The 23,295-nt window shown below is 39.5% G+C and overlaps 1 protein-coding gene across 1 annotated transcript in view; it reads right to left on the reverse strand.

Moving 5' to 3' along the window:
* Nucleotides 1-9,119: 9,119 nt before the first annotated feature.
* The window catches only part of YES1 (YES proto-oncogene 1, Src family tyrosine kinase), a 50,589-nt gene continuing 36,413 nt past the window's right edge, over nucleotides 9,120-23,295 (reverse strand). The window contains exons 3-12 of the mRNA XM_061448708.1: nucleotides 22,772-22,871; nucleotides 21,551-21,649; nucleotides 18,076-18,179; nucleotides 17,551-17,700; nucleotides 17,181-17,336; nucleotides 15,719-15,898; nucleotides 13,362-13,438; nucleotides 12,858-13,011; nucleotides 12,190-12,321; nucleotides 9,120-11,407 (exon numbers count right to left, since the gene is read on the reverse strand). Coding sequence (XP_061304692.1) covers nucleotides 11,199-11,407; nucleotides 12,190-12,321; nucleotides 12,858-13,011; nucleotides 13,362-13,438; nucleotides 15,719-15,898; nucleotides 17,181-17,336; nucleotides 17,551-17,700; nucleotides 18,076-18,179; nucleotides 21,551-21,649; nucleotides 22,772-22,871 — 1,361 coding nt within the window. The 3' untranslated portion in view covers nucleotides 9,120-11,198. The remainder of the gene's footprint in view (nucleotides 11,408-12,189; nucleotides 12,322-12,857; nucleotides 13,012-13,361; nucleotides 13,439-15,718; nucleotides 15,899-17,180; nucleotides 17,337-17,550; nucleotides 17,701-18,075; nucleotides 18,180-21,550; nucleotides 21,650-22,771; nucleotides 22,872-23,295) is intronic.

Raw genomic sequence — 23,295 nt, forward strand, 5'->3', positions numbered from 1 at the left:
AGGAAATGAAAAGCTGGAATTGCCATTCTGTATGTTTTGTGTTTTCGGCCACTCTTAACACTGAGTTGCAATGGCTATAGAAGTATCCAGACTAAGTTTGAACCAAGCAGATCAGGAGCTGTAGGAAGCAGAGCAGAGTCTTCTGTGTGAATGAGTATATATTGGCAGCAGATACTTGAGTAAAGCATCCTAAACCATGGACATGGCTGCCTGAAATTTTCTGCAGGAAAACTTCTTGACAAAAAAGTACAGTAGTTTAAATAAGATGAGTTTCTCAAGCATCAGTTCTTTCCCACACATGGGAGAATTCTTGCCCCTACAAAAAGTGAAACATCTGAAAAGGACACTGCCATTCCACTGCAGGCTCTTGCCATCCTGCATTCACAGAGACGGTTTGGCAGCTCACGATATATGGCATCCCATGAAAGCTCCGTGCTGCACTGCCATACCCAGAGTAGGTTGGCAGCTGTGGCCATGTCAGGGAACACATGGGGCAAAACATCCAGCCCATAGAAGTAACATTTCCAAATCAGAATGTATGACTTCCAATTAACTATTCCTTTTCATTCAAATATTTTAGTTTGAAAAACTTCTTTTCCAGTTTATTTTTGGCCAAACACCAGAGTAAAATATTAACAGGCCTCCCTCTGGAAACCTCCCTGGACATTAGAGGCACTTAAAATTTTCTAGAAGACAATCCTGGAAGTGGGGTTCCCCCAAAGACTTACATGGAGGCCTGGCACAGAAATATAGGATAAAATTCTTAGTAATGCATCTACTTGGGTCATGTCTATACTGCTTTTGTTGGCATATGTCAACATTTGTTGCCATCATTATTTAGGATTTGAAAAAGGAAGAAGAAAGTATTTGCCAAGAAATTTATATAATGATACTTCATCTAATAGTTTTAAATAGAAAATAACATAGTACAATAGCAAAAAGTGATATTCACCGTTATTTTCTATAAATCTGCATCTGCAAATATCATCCTACAGATCTGCACCCACCTTTACTTTGAACCTAGATGCATATTTGGAACAAGATATAGATCTCTTCTGAATGATTAATGCAGCAGTAAACTGGAATCCATCCACTGGATTGTAAACTAGAATATACAACTTCAGCATCACTGAAAAAATATTATTACTTCTCTTCCCTTGTGAGCAAGCTTCATCCTACACTGAAAATAAAACAGCAGTGTTTGGTGTTTTTTTTTTCATAAATCAATGGAAACATATTTATCTTCATTTATGATCAGCCCTCAGCTTTGCCATACCATTACTGCTTTCCTGCAATGCAGCATTATGCAGTAGTAGAAAGGGAAGTGTCTGAAAGAGAGATGGAAGCGAAGTCATCACTGTCCATATCATAGACCTGGAAAAGTTTGACTAGGTCTAGTCCATCTGTTCAAAGCATAAAACATAGAAGAATAACACTCAATACAAGTGCTTACTATACATTGCCCAGCCTTCTCTCAAGGCCTATGTGTGCAACAGCAAGCCAAGTTACATCAGTGATACATCTCCAAATAACTACCACACTGTATCTAGAATAATATTAATTTGCACATTTTCACAGTAAGAATAATCTTTTTTATTTCTTCCTAGGAGGTTGCAGAAAACCATCAGAAAATTGTATCAGGTATATCAATAATATCCAGCTGAACCAAACTCCTCAACCCAACTAACTGTAGCATATGATCAATTTTTCTAGTGCAGGTATATCCCATGACTTGGCAACACTATTTCTAGATAAACCAAGATATATATTTCCCAGAAGATAAATCCCAGCTGATTTAACTAAATCTGACACCAATAAACTGCCCAAAGCTTTCACAATATTTCACATAAATATTTCCTGGTGGAATACAAAGGGATTGGTGGTGTTATGAATTCTTTTTTGGTTGAAAGCCATAATTCTAATGAAATAGATAAATTTTGCTAAATTGGAGAATTTCCCAAGAGAAACAAGCATAAATATCAAATTACTGAACAACAACTTCTCCTCACCCTCAGATTTCATCATTACGATTGTCCCTCGGTCTTTCAGGCTTGTGGTGTATTCCTGAGTGAGCTACTTCCACTAAAACTAATGAGCCAGTTTAAGGATTAGGAAGATAGAGGGTACCAAAGTCAGATTTGAAGGAAAGAAGACTTACCGTAAACTTCTTCATTTGTTAGCACATCAGTGAATATATCTGAAATCCATGCAGAATACAAATTGTTTGGCATCCTGACTTAAGGAAGATATATAAAATTAAAAAAGAATAACATAATAAAACAGAGTTTAGTCTCTTCTTCCAAGTAACAAGCAATAGGACAAGAGGTAACAGCCTCAAGCTGCGCCAGGGGAGGTTTAGATTGGATTTAGGAACAATTTCTTCACCAAAAGAGTGCTCAGGCATTGAAACAGGCTGCCTAGGGAAGTGGTAGCATCACTGTCCCTGGAAGTGTTCAAAAACCATGTAGATGAGGCCCCCAGTGACATGGCTTAGGGTAGACTTTGCAGTCCTGGGGTGATGGTTGGACTTGATGACCCTGAAGGTCTTTTCCAACCTAGTTGATTCTATGCTTCTATGATGAAAAAAAGACAAAGTAATGCTAGTCACTTGAGGAATGGCTGTCAGTCTTTCTCCTATTTCTCTGAAGCAAGCAGGGATTTGAGAGACTTTGTATTTCTAACCTTTTCCCCTAGCAGCCCGCACTACCAAACTTAGGTGTGCCTGATTTCATTGCTGTAAGTAGTCGATAAGAAATTCTTTTCACCTTCCTTATAAACTCTATCCAAGCAGGAGTAAAAGATTAAACAGGAAAGCCAAGTCACACTTTTCAGCTGTCAAATTAAGACAGAGAAGCACCCCTGTTGTCACACCTCCTGCTCTCAGGAAAGGAAAAAACAGGTTATTTTAGAACAGGCTCTTTTAGATCTTAAACCGAATAGAATTCTCTTCAAATGACTCATCACTTCAGCAAGGAGATCAACACATAAGGCCTAAGCATTTGCTAGCAGACAATGGTAACATATACAGTTCAATTGCTGAGATTTTAACTGATTAAGGAGTTATTTTTGAGAAAAAGCCCCCAGCGACTGAAAAAAAAAACAAACCCAACCCCAAAAAACCAAACCCTCAGTTATACAGATTTAAAGGAAAGCAGCTCCTTGGCCAAATCATAAGCCTACAGATGAAAGCAAAATCTTTAAGTACACAGCTTCCTATTAGCAGTAGACATCGGTTCCCACTGTCCTCTGTGACATTAGAGCCAGACAAGACAAACAGTACAACTTCTCCAGAAGTTCATGTGGGATTCTACCAGGAAGGTCTCAGAAAGAGAGAGGCTCCATTTCAGATAAAAACTAAGTCGTTTTTATATCACAGACATTGGAGGAAGTAGGACATTGAGAGCAGCTAGAATATGCTATTAATTTCTGCTTTTCATCTGTAACAGACAATAGATGATGCTGTTTTCTGTTCCTTCAGGGCAGGGTTGGTTTTTTTTCAGACTGTTTTCCACCTTCTCAGGTGATAAATTGCTGTTACAGTCTGTTGTTTTGCACTTATCAGTGGTATCTGGATGCCTCTAGTTTCTAGGTACCCTGGCTGTACTTCAGAGAGGCCACCTGCACTTTTCAGGGATGTTTTCTTTATGGTTCACAGGGCTAGTTCCCAGCCTCACAGTTCCAAGGCAGCAGCCCTTTCTCTCTCAGTATTTTTGAGCAGACAATATCTTTTGCTCAGTAATTTCGCATTCTAACCAGGCCACCTTTGTGGCTGCTCACATCACTGCATAAATCAGTTATTTTTAATATCCAGTAACGTGTTAAGTGTATAAGATTTGGCTCCCAGATCAACAGCATGTTTGGTAAGGAAATGGTTAGAAGATTAAAAGCTCAGGTTAAAACCTCCAAGTCAGAAAGATGAAATCAAGAGAAGGACATACAGAGAAACATCAGATAGGCAAGGCTAGACAAAAATCTTTTCTTTCAGAAGTGCCATAACTCCAACAAAATGACTCTGAAAGGTTCCGACGAATTCCAAGCACTGTGCAGTTGCTACAATTTTTCATCCTGCAAAAATGAAGTGTATGCAGCATGTCCAAGAACTCCGCAATGCCTGTGCTTTATTTGATACTTTAAAGCTAAACATATGTATAAATTACTGAAAAATCAAGACCAGATGTGCAAATGGGAGCAACCAGGAGAGGGAATCATTCACTTTGCACCCAGGTCTGGGTGGTGACTGTCAGTTTAGTTGCATTACCATCTATGTTTCATCTTATACTTTCCTGTTTCCAGATGCTGATCCCTTCCTCAAAAAAAAAGAATTAGAATGGGTTTTCAAAATGAAGAGTTGCTCCTGCATCACCTCCGACTCCCTAGAGGAAATAAAAAGCCACCCTAGACCAACAGCCCAGAACACTGTCAAAGATCAGCAGCCATCAGATCACATCTCCTCTGCAGAAAAGAGCATTTCTATAAATGAGAGAGCCTCTGCATACTACTCCTTTCAAGCAACTGCTCTGTCTCCCGGAGTTGTTTTGGTACCTGAAATCATGTTCAGGTTCTCATTACCTCCGGCAGGGAGGTAAGCACTTGTGGTCCAGCTGTTTAAAGTCCCCAAGACTCAGGGCTGAGGCTAAATTCTGCTGCATACCACTTACTACCAAACATGAACATATAGTCCCAGCAAGGGTTTTTGTTAGGGTAAACCATACGCACATCATGTCCAGCAAACTGCAGAGTGCCAGAAAGAGGACAGACACAGTATGAAACCCCATGCCAATTGTGATTTTTTTTTAGTAACATGGAATAAAGAGAGTCTTCAGAAATATGAGACCATGAGTGCAGTTCTGTGAGGTCTCCCCTGCGCAGGGTATTTGCTTGAGATCTGAGAAACCAGTGTCTGAGCCTCAGTTTTGTAAGAACTTTTTTTGTATGATTCTAGCTAAGACACTTGCCTGTGTCTCAGGTCCTCTGCTGTTCCTAGCTACACTGGGTAAGAAATTCCATCCCACTTTCCTTGGATGTCATAAATCACATACTGGAGCGGCTGAGGTTAATTGTGTATCTAGGCAGGCTGGACCAAGCACATTTCAATCATGACAACAGAAGGGCATTCAGCATCTTATAACAGACCAGGTGATACACAGACTCCAGTCTTAGGGTGACTAAAGATAATGGCTTATGCTTAGAATAACTGAGTATGTAATTTCTGGATTGCCAAGTGATATAAAAAAAAAAAAAAGGAGAAAGAAAAAAGTAGAGCTTTCTGTGAGAAGCACTTGCAAAGGTAGATAAAAGGAGGAAAAAGCATGATATCAAGTCACCAGTTTTGTGCGTGTTCAGTTGACTGCTAGAGGGTTTTGACATATTCAGTTGCCTTGAATGGCAAAGAAGGAATTGCTCATTCTGTGGTCTAGGGCACTGGCTGGCTGAAAGGGCACTATAAAGCCGGTCTGCAAATGTATGGAAGTTACATCTGGTATGAGAAGGGAGCGATGAGAACCACAGAGGAACTCGTGCATGTGCTCACTGAGCGCTGCTCGTAGAACACCATCACAGCCACATCCTGCCATGACAAACGGCTTTGCCTAACAAAACGCTCCTCCCTGCAAGGCCGGTGTGTGCCATAGTGCCTGAGATGCAGCTGTCCGGCGAGCTGAGAAGGTGGATGCTGCTAACAGTTCCTGCCATCCTTAGAGGCCGAGGTCAAGCACTTACCCACACGTGTCTGCGTGGTGTCTAGCTGCACTCCTGGGCAACCTGGGCTAGCCCCAGGCTGAGCACGGTTTCCCAACTCAAGCTCCACACTGTCTGCACATAATGGTTGACACAGCAGTTTTGTGGGCCCACGGGTTTTATCCATGTTTTTACATTTTTTGGAGTAGCTCAGAGGTGGCCATTGTGTGACATAAGAGGAAATAACTGCTGACTTTTCTTCGGAAATCATGTAGACCAGGAGTTGAGGTTGCTAAGCAATTCTAAAAGCTGCCCATCCAAAAAGAAATTTCAGAAAAGATTCTGGCTATGGCTTGGTTATGGTCTTCCATTTCATCCTTAATGAGTCAAAATACCTCTTCTCCTCTTGCCTTAATTTGCGATCCAGAGATAATGAAACTGATCTCATTTGTGAGGAATTTGAGAGTGAGAAATGCTATATATTAGGCAAAACGAATTGTTAGGTAAGACAGCAGATGCCTTGGGAACCCCAAAGAGAGATGCTGTGCATCAGCAGGTTTCTGCCTATTGTCTGGCATAAGAATGTCTGTCTTGGGACTCAGAAGACATTGAGCTATTTTGTCGATAAATCAAGAGCACTTGCACAAGGCAGGCTGGCCTGTCGAGGTGGGTATGTATCCCACTACCTTCCTGAATGCCATTTGTCATTCCCAAGCTAGGGAGGGTTTTCCTTCTTACCTTAACAATCAGTTGACCTCAGGGAGCGTATCTATTGCTAAGTATACATACACTTGCTTCTCAAAACACTTAGTAGTAGTCTGAAAAGGCTCAGCCATTCTAATGGCAGTGGCGCCAGAGATTATATTTAGCCTATTAGTAATCTACTTATTATAACCTTAAACCACTGAAGCTATTGATTGAGATTCAGGTTCATATTGGAAAAAAATTTACCCTTGCAAGTGGCAGTCCTTAGATAAAGGCAGCATGATTAAATGCACAGACTTTGATGCAGTCACCTTAATAAATAACATTAAAGTGTAAATGATGGAAACTATTTCTATTATACTTGCAGTCTTTCAGCACAAAAGAATATACATTTTATGCTAGTCATAAGCCAAGAAAGACAGAGCCATTCCAGAAGTGAAGACAGTAATACAGAAGGAAATCAAAACTCCAGTGGAAGCATATGGTATGCATCTCACCTTGCCCTAATAAGGCTGCTCTGCTAGGAACCAGTTAGGGTGAGCTGACCAGAACCACCACAGAGAACACTGTAGCAGCGCTTGGCATTAGCCTTGCTCCATTTCCACTGTTCCACAAGGGAACAGATGTTCCTCGGTTCCCCTGCATTCCTACCTCCTTTTCAAACTATGACAGAGAGAACAGATGACACATGCTATGCCACATCCCACCTCACCACCTGCTTCCCTCTGCCCAGTGTTAGCACCTCAGCTGTTTACCTCCATACTCCTGTCTTTACGCTAAGGGAGAAGCAATGAAGTTGTTTATGTTTCTCCAGCTAATGCTCTCTCTGTGTCAGTAGGGAAAAGTGCAGAGGAACCCCAAAACACAGCCCTCAACCAAATGCTTAAGCCTTTGTCCTGCAATGGGTTCTGTTGCCCACTCTCAACAACCTCTTAAGGGTCTCTCACAGATGAGAACTGCCTGTGTAAGACCCACCAGCTATTCAGGATTTTTGATCAGAGCCCAGATTTTACACCAAAGGCCGCTGTAACAAAACCAGATAAAACCACCCCATTGCCATCTCCTGACTCTTCCCACCCTGCCCTGAAAAGGCACAGAGATGTGCATCATGGGGGTTCCCAGCCCTGCACTGACCTCCAGGCTCCTGCCATGCCAGGAAGCACAATGTCAGTCTCATTCCTGCATTAGGATGAGGCTGAAGGAGAAGCAAGGTGTGTGATTAGGAAGGCACTTGCACTTCTGGGCACTTAACACAAGGAGTCTAAGTACCTACTGCACAACACAATAGCTATTGGATGAATCACAATTCTGGACTCAGGCAGTTACCCACCCAGACCGCTTATGGCGCCCAAATCAGTTACTCAGATTTAGTCCTAAATTCCTTAGCAAGGTGTGAGAATATGAGTTTCCCATTTGCAATGTACTGTTCAGCTTAAATGAATGCTTCTGTGGTTTAAACCCAACATGACTGTGTAGCTCTAAGCAGTGTCGCATTTTGGAGGCAAGTTGGCACAAACGTCTAGAGCTTCTTCACAGAAAACTTAAAAACTAAGTTTATTGGATTGAACAGATTAAATAAATAACAAAAGTGGGGGCTCATTTAGTTGCTTATATTCATTTATACTCATTTCAGCTATGAATATGCATTTTAAAATAAACAGTATTGTAGGTGACGATGGGTGACATGGCATTCTGGCTTATTTCTACCCATCAGCAAACTCTAGGAGACTGAGGAGAAAAAAACCCCAAAACCTTTCCAAGGCTACTTTTCAGTGGCAAGAGCTGTTCATGAGCCCAGTGGCTGCAAGGGTAAGAACACATAAGGTTCTTTTCATGCTAAAATAGAGATGTATTCTATCTAAACAGTAGGATCATACACATTTTTATGTCTGCAAGGTTACTCAAAAACCAGTATGAAACAATTCTTACAGTACCACAGCTTGAAACAACACAGGACAGAAACAATCTGCAGGCCTAGCATGCAGAATGGGCATCACAGGGCTCTGACGGACACGGGAAGAGCACAGATTACCAGAAATAAAATGACTGTTGCATTAAAAAAATATGTAAAACATTATTACACTACAGGAAATACTAAAAATACAGTAAACTTTGCAGTCTGTAGTAAGAATGGTTTTACTGTTGTACTAGTTATTACTGAAACTCAAACTGTTCTAGCTTCTTAATCTACAGTGGCAACGTATATACACATGAGGATTTGCAGTTCGAGTTGGAGTGGTCACCGAGACAGGTTAACATTCAATGAAGATAAAAAAAATCAGCCATCAGAAGAACAAATGTGTAAAATTCCCTGAAAAACTGCACAGAAAAAGTCAGCAGTGTCTGCTAATGCCAGATAAAGCAAGAGGGAGGAAACGTGTCTGCCCTGCAGCATGGCACCGACTGCCAGCTGAGAGTCTATGTTGGACTTGCTCTCACAAGAATCTCAAGTCTGTGTGTCTGCCTGTCCATCATGGGGGTTAGTTCTAAGTCCAGACAGAATTGTTCTAGCCCATTCCTGCCAAGGACTTCTGCTCTAGAAAATGTCTCCCTTTTCACAGCAATAATACACCACAAACTCAGCATCTTGTATGGAAGTACATTAAAATAGTTTACAGAGGATAAAACCACACCCCAAACTCATGAAGGTTTAATTTCCCCCCTTTCCCCCTCAATATGAAAGCTACTCTGCTTTTGTCCCCCTCCCATCTCCCTCCTCCACCCCTCAAATAAGCAGATGCAATCAAGGAGAAATTTATTTTGAACCAATTCTGCAAAACAGTTCAACAATGCCATACTTTATAAAAATACTTAGTTACATAATTAAACTTATTACTATTTATATAAAAAGTGTGAATGTGAATTTTAAACTCTGTTAGGGTAAGAACCACATCAAGGTCTTCAGGTGAAACAAATTTTCATAAACATACAAACTCATTTGGAGCAGTTCTATAATACACAACCATTTACAATGAACACGTTCATTAAGTTAGTGTTTTATTCCTTTGCTATACAAGTGTTATTACAATGAACTGTTCCATTCATTAATTAAAAATCCAAACAATGCCAGTGTCATTTTTGGCATTTTTTGTTATAACTGTATTAATACATAAACTCATATGAATGTGTTATTAATTTTAAAATATTTAGAAAAATTAAAATTCCATCGTATTTTTGGGTTGATTTTTTTGGTGGGGTTTTTTTTTTGTTTGTTTTTCTTACATAAAGCCCTTTGAAAATGTGATAACCACAGATGTACAGGTGATGAGAGATGATGAAGGAAAATGACAAACGATGGCACTGTTCTCACAAAGATCTGTTTGGTAGTTGGATTCCACATAGTGTAAACCCATGAAGAATGTTAAGTTTAGTACCAGAACTATATTACCAGCTTTTCTGAAATTCATTTGTAGGATAGCTTTACGATGATAATATGAATTCCAACCTGGTAGCTAAGTAAGAGTTTAGTGTTTCAAAATTAAAGTACTTAAGCTTGATCAGAAATTCAAGAACCTCATGCAAATCATTGAGTAAAAGACATGATGTTATTGCTTGATATGTCAGTAGCCAAGGAAAATAAATCTAGATGTAGTGTTAGCTGGGCTGAATACCAGCAAATTTCAATGTCAGTATATTTGGACAATATTAAATACATTTTATCCCTTTAGTTTTTAAACTTTCACATTTTCTTTTGCTTGTTTTTATTTAAATAATTCCGTAGGAAGGGCAGAAGTGGGAAGAGCAACTGTGTGTAAGTGTGTCTTAATAGTCAAGAAAAGCAAAAGTGCAATCAAATCCCTGAACTTGTGACAGCTAGCATTTATGGCACCCACCCTTGTTAACACACATAAGCCACTTAAAACAGTACCAAACCTGTCTGAAAAAGGACCTTAAAGTGGCTGTTTACCAGCTTCAATCTTGCTTCCCTGGTGAGCTTTGTTCAGGTAGTCTTCCCATACAAAAGCTCGCTGTTGGACTGGAGCTTAAAAGTGAAAGGCTTTCCCCCCCTGATTGTATTACATAGCTTCAAATATCATCATACTTTATCAACACAATTTTATAAAATATTACCTCATTTTCTAGTTACCTTCATTATTCTTAATTAGCTATGCAGAAAGAATAAAAGAATATGCTACTTTCCAGTTACATTAATACAAGTATTAACACAGTGCATTATGCTCTCTAATTTCACTATTGAGGTCTACCATTTAGATCAAGTTCGTCATTCACTGTTCCAATTTCTCTTTTAACCTGCCTACCCTAATTAAGTCCATGCAAGAGGAAGCTTAAAGATCAAGACTATGTATCAAATACAGTGGTACCATCTTTTCCTGGGGGGTGGGGGGCACATATGTGTAATTTGAGCACAGGGGGTTTTACGGAACTGGAATAGAATTGCTTGGTCCCACAAAGTTCTTCTGCTTTAAAAATGTCTTACCCCAAGACGACCCATTCCAGACAATTCCCTCTTTAGTAGGATGATTATCAAATGTCAGCAACATAAAGGATTTGAAACACTGTTTTTTCTGCTATTGTTCACACCAACACTGGTTTTTCTACCCCGTATTTTCAGTAAGCTTCCTTTGGACCCTGAAAATAAGTTGGGAAAGAGGAAAAAATAAAAACATGTCATTGGTAAATTAGATTATAACACTTTAAAAGTGGTTTTGTGCAACTGCATTATGAAATTCCAGTTTGCCATTAAGAGCATGCAAAGTAGCGAAGATTTTCTTTCCTTTGATTCCTTATAGATGTCAGGAATTCTTTGCAAGTCTTTTACATTTGGCAGATTTGTGCATGTTATGTAGACTGTTGGCTTATAAATTGTCTCCAGGCTGGTACTGTGGTTCTGTAGCAGTAAAGTAGTCCTCCAAGAAAGACTGTATATATTCAAATGTTGGTCTCTCATCAGGGTCCTTCTTCCAACACAGTTTCATTAACTCATGGAGAGACTCTGGGCAGCCTTGTGGGCAAGGCATCCTATATCCACGTTCCACTTGTTCAAGAACTTCCCGATTTACCATCCCTAAAAGAAAAGCATTTTAGCTCTGAATGACATCATGCAAAGAACAGTTTCCCAAAGTAATGCAATGCACATGAATCTACCAGAACAGAACCTTTAATGAACGCACCTTATAGCAAATTAATTTTTCACATTTTGCATTAAATACATTTCTGAAAATTATTTTATCACACTGGTAATGCTTCAATACCTGATCCTTTGTCCATTTGTATGTTACCTCATTCATTTACTTTCCCACTGCCTTGGGCCTGTCCTTTCGAAAAGCAGACTCAAACAGAAATAACCTTCTGCCTGCCTCAGGTCCCATTCAAGGACTACTTAATTTGAAATCAGGCCCAGAAAAAGGCATTATATGAGCCTATCAGGACTGCCCTACAAATTCCATCACAGCAAAATATTTGACAAGATAGGCTACGTATGTTTAGTTCAAAATCCGGTCTAGCAGGTTCACTCTACTGATGCTCACTGTAGTCTGGGAAAATATCAAAAGCAGAAATTTCAGGGAAAGACAGATAGGAAAACATAAGGATACTTAATGACTTGAAGTGAATTATCAGTCACATTTACAAAGCTATTATCTTAAAACACTTATAAAAATATATATAATAGTTAATCTGTAAATAAACCAAGTAGCTTTGTGAACAAAGGAACCAGTGAAGCATGACTAAGTTTTTGTCTCTGCCTGTCAACTGTGGGCTCTGAATGAAGGCAAGAAGCACAAAAGGTAACCTCAGAAGCATAGAATACGACAAAGAGAAGGAAAAGCTATTACATTTGCTTCTTACCTGGATATGGCACTCTCCCTTTTGTCACCAGCTCTGTCAGTAAAATTCCAAATGACCACACATCCGACTTGATTGTAAACCGACCATACAACGCTGCTTCTGGAGCTGTCCATTTAATTGGAAATTTAGCTCCTACAAACATTGGAAAGACAGATACTTAATTTTCCCTTGCTTACGCTTCAAAATATTTCGAGAATACTGCACTCAAAAACTTCTTACATTTTGCTTTGTTGATAAAATTCAAGGTGGTTTAGTATTTTAATATTTCAAACTGGAAAGATGTTTCCAACTAGGGCAGCAACTACTGGCTACAATTTATGGAAGCACTTAAGCCATCTGGGATTCATAATTAAATATGTTTTAAAGTGGGATGACCTTCATAATGAGCAACCTCTCTGGAATCTGAGCTCTCTTCAAACTGTAGCAAGTTTTACCCTCCCAAAATACCTGATAACATTTTCTGAAAACATAAGCATAATTTTGACCTTTAAAAAGTTTACTAAAATTTCACTTAGGTGAGGGTGGCACCTAACTATAGCTGTAAAAGCAGTTTTATGCATAATCTTTATTCATGCCGCCAGAATACAGACACTTTCTGCTAAATGTAATAATTCTAAGTAATCTGAAGGTAACTGGTCATATTTATTCAGTAAATAAATAGGTCTTACCTTGTCTTGCAGTATACTCATTGTCCTCTATTAACCTTGCTAAACCAAAGTCTGCTATTTTACACACAAGATTGTCTCCTACGAGAATGTTAGCTGCCCGGAGATCCCTGTGGATGTAGTTCATTCTTTCAATGTAAGCCATGCCATCAGCAATCTTAAAAATAAAGTTTTATTAAAGATTACTTTTCATCACTATATCAATTTCTCCCAAGCATTAAGCTGTACCCCTTTATTTTAGCTCTATTCTCACTGTATAAGTATAGGATGTATAGCACAGCAAGAGCTTGTGACAGCAATGATTAGAGTGCAGGTGGCTATACAGTATCTCTAATTGGGAACTATACTGTTTCTTTTTGACAAATTCCAAACCTACAACAGAAAATGTTAGTCAGAACAGCACCCAATAGCCAGAGCATTCAGTATTTACATTTAGTTGATGTCTGATATAGTTTTAAATCTCTCCTCTAAGGACAAAATAAAGTTTTCTTGGTTTATACAATGTACCTGAGCAGCCATGTCGACCAGCTGTGGGAGTTTTAAGTATTTCCCTTCTCCTTCTTTAAGGAAGTCTAGCAAGCTGCCTGTAAAAGAGAACACATTTTGGGAGAAAAAAGAAAAAAAAAAAAAAGATGTGATCTGAAAACATGAATGAGATTTCTTTTCTTCGTAGACGTATGATTTACATATTCATCTCTCAAAGACTGTATTTGAAAAATCAGTCATTTACCAGAATACATGACTCAACGACTCCTGGTAGTTGTCTCTGTCCTGTAACTGTAGTGACTGTAACTAGTCAGTGCAAGTTTTATCCAAGTACTTTGAAATCCATTCCAATAATTCAGATAACTAAATACTAATGAAACAGACTGCTGCTTGATGACTATATGGCAATATGTAAGGATTGTTCCCAGTAGTCTTGGTATCAGTGCTTTTCCTAGCTGAATTTCTTTCCACAGTGAAATTTATAATTAAAGAACAAATAAACCTCCTATCTGTGATTTATTTCATTTCCTGACAGTTCCAATTATACAATAGGAAAATTATTCTTAAATTGTTGCTTTTATTTTATTGCAAGTGTATTCCATTCTTTATGATATATTATCTTTTCCCATTTATATAATGCAATCATGTCCAGAATGTTACAACATAAGCAGTACTTGAAATCAGTTCCAAGGATCTGCACTTCTTTCAAGACAGTAAAACTTTGATGTAATAGCTTTCTCTACAGGTGCTATTCTGCTATAAGGGTATAGGAACATGATCTCTTTCTTAGGAAACTGATGAAGAGTGGTAACTAATTAGTCTCATCTCAGTCATAATTACAATGACAAAAGTTACAAGTGTGATGCTGGGGAAAAAAAACTGATCTGCATACCGTGCACTGGATTCATAGCTGTAGCTGTGAATTGGATACCTCTGATGTGGTTACAGTCACTTGCTGTATTTTTGCAATGAAAGTTAAAGTATGGCAGGCCAGACCAACACTGATGCTGCTGTTTGACATGCGTGTTTGCACAGACTTTTCCCCATCTTGGCTCATGAGTTCAAAGGAACAAAGATTTCAAACTCATCTCTAGTAACCTGTTTATACCAGAAAAAGATTTTGGGTGCTGTGCAGTTTTCACCTCTTTTCCTCGTAAAAGCAGAAAGAAAGACAAAGAAAATACTTGTTCTACTAGCTTTCAAGTATGAACCACCAAAGAACCAAAGAGGTTTTGATCTTTGGTAAAATGTGAGAAGTTTTTCAAATTAAAACAGAGGCTTCCAATGACATTCTGAATTCATCATTTAGACAAACACTCAACTATTTCTCCAATTTTTCACTTCTGCTTTCGGAAGGTAACGTCCTGGTTCTGGTTTCAAACTTTATTTTTTCTTAGACAGAAATCTATAAAGCTTTTAATTATTTTTTATTTTTCTGATTGTCCTGCCAAACTTGATTTACGGACAATGAAAACTGATTTTACATTGCAGCTTTTAAGAGCTGACAGAAAAAGACTGTCTAGTGTTATTCAGGAATACCACCACCACAGAAGGAACTTCTTGGAACTTCTATTCTTTTCTACCTTTTCAAAAGTATACAACACCTAAAAAACCCCATGCAAACAGGACACCACCCCAGATAATTTTGGCAGAATACTGAACAAAAGTAGCCACTCTCTTTGGACTTTAATATTGCTTCTATTTCTTACCAGGATAGCAGAACTTCTCTGTGAGGTGAACAGAAGTCTGCATTTTTTAAAAACTGGAATAATTGACTTGAAAGTCTGCTGTTTCTTAACACGAATATGTTTATGTTTATTTCTACATTAAGTCTAAATCTCTGCATCTGTTTCAGCAGTGATGGGAGAGGGAAACAATACAGAGCAAGGAAAGAAGGATGAAAGACTAAAACCAAGGAAATAAATGAGGTAGTCTGGGAAAACCCCTCCACCTTCTTAAAATTTACTATTACACTGATGGAAAAGGAAAATTAAAACCAACAACAAACAAACAAAAAAACCAAACCCTACTGATTCTGCCATGGTGAGCTTGACCTTTCTACAGGCAGGCATATTCTCATATTACCAGCTATACCATCCAATTTAAATGTAACAGCGCACACTAAAATTGAGGACAGAAAAAGCCCAATCTTGTAAGATTAGCAAGGGTGACACAGATGTGCAAAAAAATCATGCCTCTACCCATGATCTAAATCAGATCTGCTTCAAGTAGGTCAAGCGTTGCTCATTTTAATTTAATCAAAATTACCACTTATACTCCAGTCAGCTTAAACCTAACATTAATTAAACATTTAATTTGCATCTGGTATCTTAAATAATATTTTAAATGTAGTATCTTCAAACTATTCTGTCACACACCTTTTGTCATGAATTCAGTGACGATGTAGATTGGTTCCTCGGAAACAACTGCATAGAGTGGAACAAGCTTGTCATGTCGTAATTTCTTCATTATCTGAGCCTCCTGCAGGAAAGCTTCTGGCATCATTGTACCAGGTTTTAGTGTCTTGATTGCTACTTTTGTGGTTCCATTCCATGTTCCTAGGGAAAAAAAAATCATATTCTAGTCTTCAGTATAATACCGAAGAGATTTTCTACTGAAACGTTTGCTTTTATTTTCTTAGCTAACGAAGTAATTACAATTATTTAATTATAATAACAGAATTATAATAACAGAATAAACTAGAACTATATTGAAAATTAATTTTACCTTTACATCTCTGATCATAAGCATCTGCCCCCTCCTCAATTCTTTATCAGATTATCTTAGAATGATAGATTCATAGAATAGTTAGGGCTGGAAAGGACCTTAAGATCATCTGGTTCCAACCCCCTTGCCATGGGCAAGGACACCTCACGCTAAACCATATCACCCAAGGCCTCATCCAACCTGGCCTTGAACACCGCCAGGGATGGAGCATTCACAACTTCCTTGGGCAACCCATTCCAGTACCTCACCACCCTCACAGGAAAGAATTTCCTTCTTATATCCAATCTAAACTTCCCCTGTTTAAGTTTTAACCCGTTACCCCTTGTCCTATCACTACAGTCTCTAATGAAGAGTGCCTCTCCAGCATCCCTATAGGCCCCCTTCAGATACTGGAAGGCTGCTATGAGGTCTCCACGCAGCCTTCTCTTCTCCAGGTTGAACAGCCCCAACTCCCTCAGCCTGTCTTCATATGGGAGGTGCTCCAGTCCCCTGATCATCCTTGTGGCCCTCCTCTGGACTTGTTCCAACAGTTCCATGTTCTTTTTATGTTGAGGACACCAGAACTGCACACAATACTCCAGGTGAAGTCTCACAAGAGCAGAGTAGAGGGGCAGGATCACCTCCTTCGACCTGCTGGTCACACTCCTTTTGATGCAGCCCAGGATACGGTTGGCTTTCTGGGCTGTGAGCGCACACTGAAGCTGGCTCATGTTCATTTTCTCATCAACCAACACCCCCAAGTCCTTCTTCCGCAGGGCTGCTCTGAATCTCTTCTCTGCCCAACCTGTAGCTGTGCCTGGGATTGCTCTGACCCAGGTGTAGGACCTTGCACTTGCCATGGTTAAACTTCATAAGGTTGGCATCAGCCCACCTCACAAGTGTGTTGAGGTCCCTCTGGATGGCATTCGTTCCCTCCAGCGTGTCAACTGAACCACACAGCTTGGTGTCATCGGCAAACTTGCTGAGGGCGCACTCAATCCCACTGTCCATGTCAGCGATGAAGATGTTAAAACAAGACCGGTCCCAAGATCTTCTCAGATCCTGATACTGATTTACTTAAAATACTACTACTGTGACATGTGCATCAACAACTGAAATGTGTTAAGCTCTTACCCATCCATACTTCACCAAAACATCCTTGGCCCAGCTTAACTTCCAGCCTCAAAGATTCTCTAGGGATTTCCCAGGCATCTTTTGCTAGTCCCTGTGTTTGTGGTTTCACAGTGGGACACACAGTTGTTAGCTTATGACACAGCCCATCAGCATGTTCTGGAAAACAGAAAAAAGCAGCTTAATTGTAAAAGAGGGGTAAGACCGTGACAAAACTAATATCCTAATGCTGATAAACAGAATTAGTCCATTTACTGTTTGTCAAAAATCAAGAGAAATATTATAGTTGTGAATTCTAAAAATAAGCTATGTACAGTTTTTCTTCCTTTCAATAGGCACAAGGTAGCATTAGGACACTAGAACTTGGGCTTACCTCTGTAGTGTTTCACAAGCTTCTGCAGAGATTCAAATTGTGCTCTGGTTGTGATATAGTATCCACCATTGTCAAGTTTTCTGATTTTGTAGTGTTTCACATTATCACCTCTGACCTCATCCCAGTCACGTATAGAAAGGGAGTAAGCACCTAGGAATCAAGTCATACTTGGTTCTTCACCAAAAATTTACAGATCTATTTAACATATCATAGAATCACAGAATGGTTTGGGTTGGAAGGGACCTTAAAGATCATCCAGTTCCACCCCCCCACCACAGGCAGGGACACCTTCCACTAGACCAGGTTGCTCAAAGCCCCATCCATCCTAGCCTATTACAAATACTTCTTTCATTAACCTAAATTAAACCCCATAAAAAATCATACCCCCCCCCCCCCCACTGTCATGATACACATACGTGTGTGCACATGCATACGTATAACGTGACAGACATAAAAATCATCATTACGTCCATCTTGGTGGTAGCGGAAACTGGAGAGAGCAGACACATACGTAAGTAGACTTACCTTTAGTGGTTTCACTCTCTCTTACTAAGAAAATACCACGCTGGTTCCCAGGATTTAAAAGTAGCCTTTCTGCATCCTTCCTGCCCATCTTACCAAAATACCACCTAAAAATGTCAAAGGAAACGTGTAAGTAAAAGCCTCCTACACTTTGGTAATCATATAAATACAAGATTCAGAAATCTCAAGCATTGACTGGACTACTAATATCCCAAAGCAGTTACAGATCAACAAAGGTAATGACAGCCAAATACTCAAAAGATGACCTAGCACTAAACGGCTTTCATTTCTGTTGTTTGTAAAATACATGTAAAGAGGCCTCTATCTATGGAATACCATGATTTTCTGATGGTTTAACAATGGACCTCAACAGTACTTAACATTGAAAGTAACACCCTCCTGGTTAAGAAGTTCACAGGTCAAGCACACTCAAACAGCACACTCAAAACACTGCAGCTGCTGAAACCACCTTCTATGTGTTAGAAAACAATATTTAGTACAAAGTGGGTGTGCATAAATATCATTCGATCATGGGTTCCTTCAAGTTGAAAAAGGCCCTCAGAAGGTCTTTGGTCCAGCCTCCTGCTGCAAGTAGGGTCAGGTGTGAGATCAGATCTGTTTGCTCAGGGCCTTGTCCACTCTGGTCCTGAAAACCTTGAAGGATGTATCCTGCACAGCCAATCTGGGGAACCTGTGCCACTGCCTAGCTGTCCTCAGGATAGAAAGGTTGCTTCTTACATACATGCAACTCTTATTGCATCCTATCCTTCTCTACCTCAGTAGACAGAGCACTTTTTTCTAGTGATCGTTTAGAAACAACCAGGTATCATTTACTTCTCCATCAGTAACACTCCACCTTTGTTGCATCATTCTGATACCAAAAAAGAATCTGCATTTTTTCTTGCCTTCAGTTCTCTCACAAAAAGGATTTCTTCTTTGACGTGCCCACAGAGCGCTCACCCTGATGAGCAGCCTGCACACAGTTCTGTCTTGAGCCAGTGATAACTTTAAGGTCCATCTCCCGGTGAATCCCCAGACTTTGGAATAACAGTTACTTCTAACTACATTTTATTTTGACTGCATGCCTCAGAAGTGTAAATTTCAAGAATTTCCATTTGGCACTGTCATAGTATCAAGTAAATCTGTCCTTCATGAATGCTGGGAGAAGAAAAGTAGCACTGGAAACTGCTACAACAATGGTTTTGTGGGAGAAATGTTTTGTGGGGGGAAAGTATAAGTACGAAGAAGGTCTGTGAAAAGAATGGCCTGTGTAACCACTTGGGAATTTGAAACTTACTCTTTATTGTATTTGCAGTTTGACTGCTTATGTAGATGTGCAAAGTTAGAACTGGAGAAAGTCTGGATGTAACCTATAATTTTACTGACGCAAACTTGAACCCTGCTTAATTACCTCACATCCTCCCCAGACTACTACAATTTACAAACTATATTGTAAAGTGCCATTTTATTTCATTACCTGTAAAATAACAGTAGGGGTTACTTGGGTTTTTTAATGAGTATTAAACATCTCTATTATGGTATCATTTAAAAGGCACATGGATAATATGGATCTTGTCACAAGCAGTTTGTGATATAAAATACCTTCAGGATTAGAAAAAAATCACTTAAAGAAAATCCTAGCAACTTGGGGCTGTGTATTGCTTTTGCTCTTGTAACTGCAACCCCAAAACAAAACCCGCAAACCCTATCAAGGCCTAGGGCTAACAAATGAACTCTAAACCAAATGAAATCTATTCCAAATGCAGTAGTCATGCTTTGCCAATCTTTAGGAGCCATACTTGCTTTGCAGAAACTTTGTGTTCTTAGTTTGCAAAGGGCTATCATTTCCATTTTACCACCATGCAGCTGTAATGGCAATATGCTTTTATTGCATAATTTAAAATAAAACAAAACCCCAACAAACCTCAACTTCTCTTCAAAAAACTCTGAAGTCAGTACGTTTAAAAGCAGGTGAAATTCAAGGGCATAAAAATAACAGTACATCTTTGATACCATCACTTATTAATAGCAAAGAGCCAGGTGAGAGCAGCAGCAACATGCTAGTCTCAGCTTGAGATTCAGCAAAAAACTTTGAAATCAGGCACTCTTCCCAGAAGTGCAGTAGCAAACATAGAATTGCGCATGTCAAGGAGCTGCTCATTGGCAGTACCATGCCTGTATATTGAAGCAAGAGGTGCAGAGGTTTATATTTCTAGTACAACAAATACAGTTAACCCCTTGGAACAAGTATAACCTGAAACTGTACTCCAAGTCACAACTCCCACACGAACTCTATGCAATTCTGCAAGTGCTCTGGGATCTTTGTAAATAAATGCAGGAAGTAGTGGTATCAAAAGCAAGACAATTTTCCCAATTCATAGTAGTCCAAAGAGTGCCTAACAACTTTGTCACCATGAAGTTATTACAGATTAGCAATAACCCAAATGGGTATTTTTAAAATATAATATTAGATGCTGCCAAGGATATAGTTGAACTTGAATTAGGTTTGGCAGTGTGTGCTTGCAGCCCAGAAAGCCAACCGTATCCTGGGCTGCATCAAAAGGAGCGTGACCAGCAGGCTGAAGCAGGTGATCCTGCCCCTCTACTCTGCTCTTGTGAGATCCCACCTGGAGTACTGTGTGCAGTTCTGGTGTCCTCAACATAAAAAGGACATGGAACTGTTGGAACAAGTCCAGAGGAGGGCCATGAGGATGATCAGGGGACTGGAGCACCTCCTGTATAAAGACAGGCTGAGAAAGTTGGGGCTGTTCAGCCTGGAGAAGAGAAGGCTGCACAGAGACCTCATAGCAGCCTTCCAGTACCTGAAGGGGGCCTACAAGGATGCCAGAAAGGGACTCTTCATCAGGGACTGTAGTAAGGGGTCATGGGTTCAAACTTAAACAGGGGAAGTTCAGGTTAGCAATAAGGAAGAAGTTCTTTACTGTGAGGGTGGTGAGGCACTGGAATTGGCTGCTCAAAGAAGTGGTAAATGCTCCATCCCTGGCAGTGTTCAAGGCCAGGTTAGACAGAGCCTTGGGCAACATGGTCTTGTGTGAGGCATCCCTCATGATGATGATCTTAAGGTCCTTTCAAACCCTAACCATTCTATGATTCTATAAGCAAAAATAAGAATAAAAACCTAGAGCTGGTGGTGTGTGAACTCTTTAACCCATTATTTTTGTGTTATATGAATCACAATGTTATGTTCCCCAATTCTCACCTTCATTATTGTATTCTCCTGTCCTTTTTCCTTTAGCCCATATATAGCAACAGGCATAAAACATTTGCATGAGTGTATCTCACACTTACTACTAATTACACCTTTGACATTATCCAAGTAGCATTGCTATCCTTTAATTAGTAGTATTACCCTACCTTACGCTTGCATGTTACACATACTGAATTAAGGGAATAGTGTCACCACAGGGCACAAAGGATAGAATGGATAAGAAGAGACTGAAAGGATGTGATGTCTTACTCTTCTGCTTGAATGGAGTCTGCAGGAGCTACATAATTGCTTGGGATGTAGCCTGTTTTTCCCGTAGCAATGGATCTTGCTTCCCACCAGTCTCCTTCTCTGCAATGAAATATCAGTTATTTCTTCCACATATAAATAATGCATCATTCCCTAGCACCTATAACATCCTCACATATGAGAAGTTAAATTTAGGTAACATGTTATTTTAATTATGAATGTACCTAAAGTAAGTTTGTCTGCACCTAAACACATTTTTCTTTTCATTGTAAGCAACACAAACGTCTCTTAGTGGAATTCTTAATTTTAAGGGTTTGGATTTTGGTTTTGTTGCTTTTTTTGTTTGTGTTATTTTTTTTGTTTCTAATATAAAAATAATTTATCAATATATGCAAAATGTAAATCTACAACAAAACATCTTATGGCAGACAAGTGTAAACAAACTTCCCCGTTCTCTGGTCTTCATCTGCCCCTCCCACATCATTCTGCCTGTATGCTGACAGTGAGCCATAAAGGAAGCAGGAGATCAGCTAATAAAATTAAGAGACCTGGACAAATCAAAACTTCTGCATGTATGAATTAGAACTATTACTGCAGCCCAAAGATGAGTGCAAAGAAATCTCCAAGGTGAACAAATTATTTCATTATCAGGAGACTTCTAGAAACCAGGCTGTAGTACTGTAACACTGCTGGAATCGAACTAGAACAGCAAACTACTCATAAACTATCTGAGCGTGGATTTACTGCAGAGGCCAGCTGGACCCACTTCCATGGTGAGATGTCCCTGCCTACAGGCTGCACGCTTGCCTCCAATGAATGTACTTGCTCCCCCAGAAGATACAGAAAACTGTCAGGTGCAGAGCCTGGGATGGGACAGTATGTGTCTCTGTATCTGCTGCCTGAAGTGGGTAGCTGTGTCTTGCTGGAGCAGGAAGTGGAAGGATACCACCTAACCCACTGCAGAGAGGAGGCTTGGGGCCACCCCAGTCACTACAGTTCTACACTTACATCCAAACCCTGACTTCAGCCTGAAGAGTATTGTCTTACCAGTACCGATATTTTAACCCCATGCTTGTTAGAGCACCATGTGCATCCAAGAAAAGAAAAAAACAACAAAAAACAATCTGCTCTTCACTGAACTAGGATACACAGATTTCAAGAAGAGGTGAGGATCTACTTATACCCAACAACCATCAAATGAAGTCTGTGAATGAGAACACTTACGTGTTATTTATTATCTGGAACCGTTCACCTTTCTTAAATGAAAGGTCATCTGTAGTTCTGGCTTCATAATCATATAAGGCCACAAATACAGTAACACCACCTTGGGAAAAAGAGAAAAAAAAAAAAGATATAGCAATAATGTTGCAACACTTGATTTAAGGACTTGTCTGTGAAACAGCTCATCAATTTTGAGTGGGAAGCAACTAAACACTCCAGGTTGCATCTCATTTTGAAAGCCGGACCAATAATCAGCTCATTTCTTAAAACAGAAGAAAGCCTGTAAATAAACACTCTAAAAATATGCTTTCACGCCACAAAAGGCAACTAAATACATCACTGGAAGTACATTAATATTTAGAGCAGTTATATACAGAAACCTGAACAGCACATCAGCAGTAAAAAAAGCCAGCTTCTTGGTAAGAAATGCAATTCTAGAAGATCCTACAACACCATAAGGGTGAACCGTGAGCCACTGATTTTTACAGAACTAGTTTCCTGTTGAACATAGTTATGACTGATTTATT

This window comes from Pezoporus flaviventris, unplaced genomic scaffold (assembly GCF_033815535.1).
Source record: "Pezoporus flaviventris isolate CSIRO_AGI_PZ_B2104156 unplaced genomic scaffold, CSIRO_AGI_Pfla_v1 ptg000007l, whole genome shotgun sequence".
Lineage (NCBI taxonomy): Eukaryota > Metazoa > Chordata > Aves > Psittaciformes > Psittacidae > Pezoporus > Pezoporus flaviventris.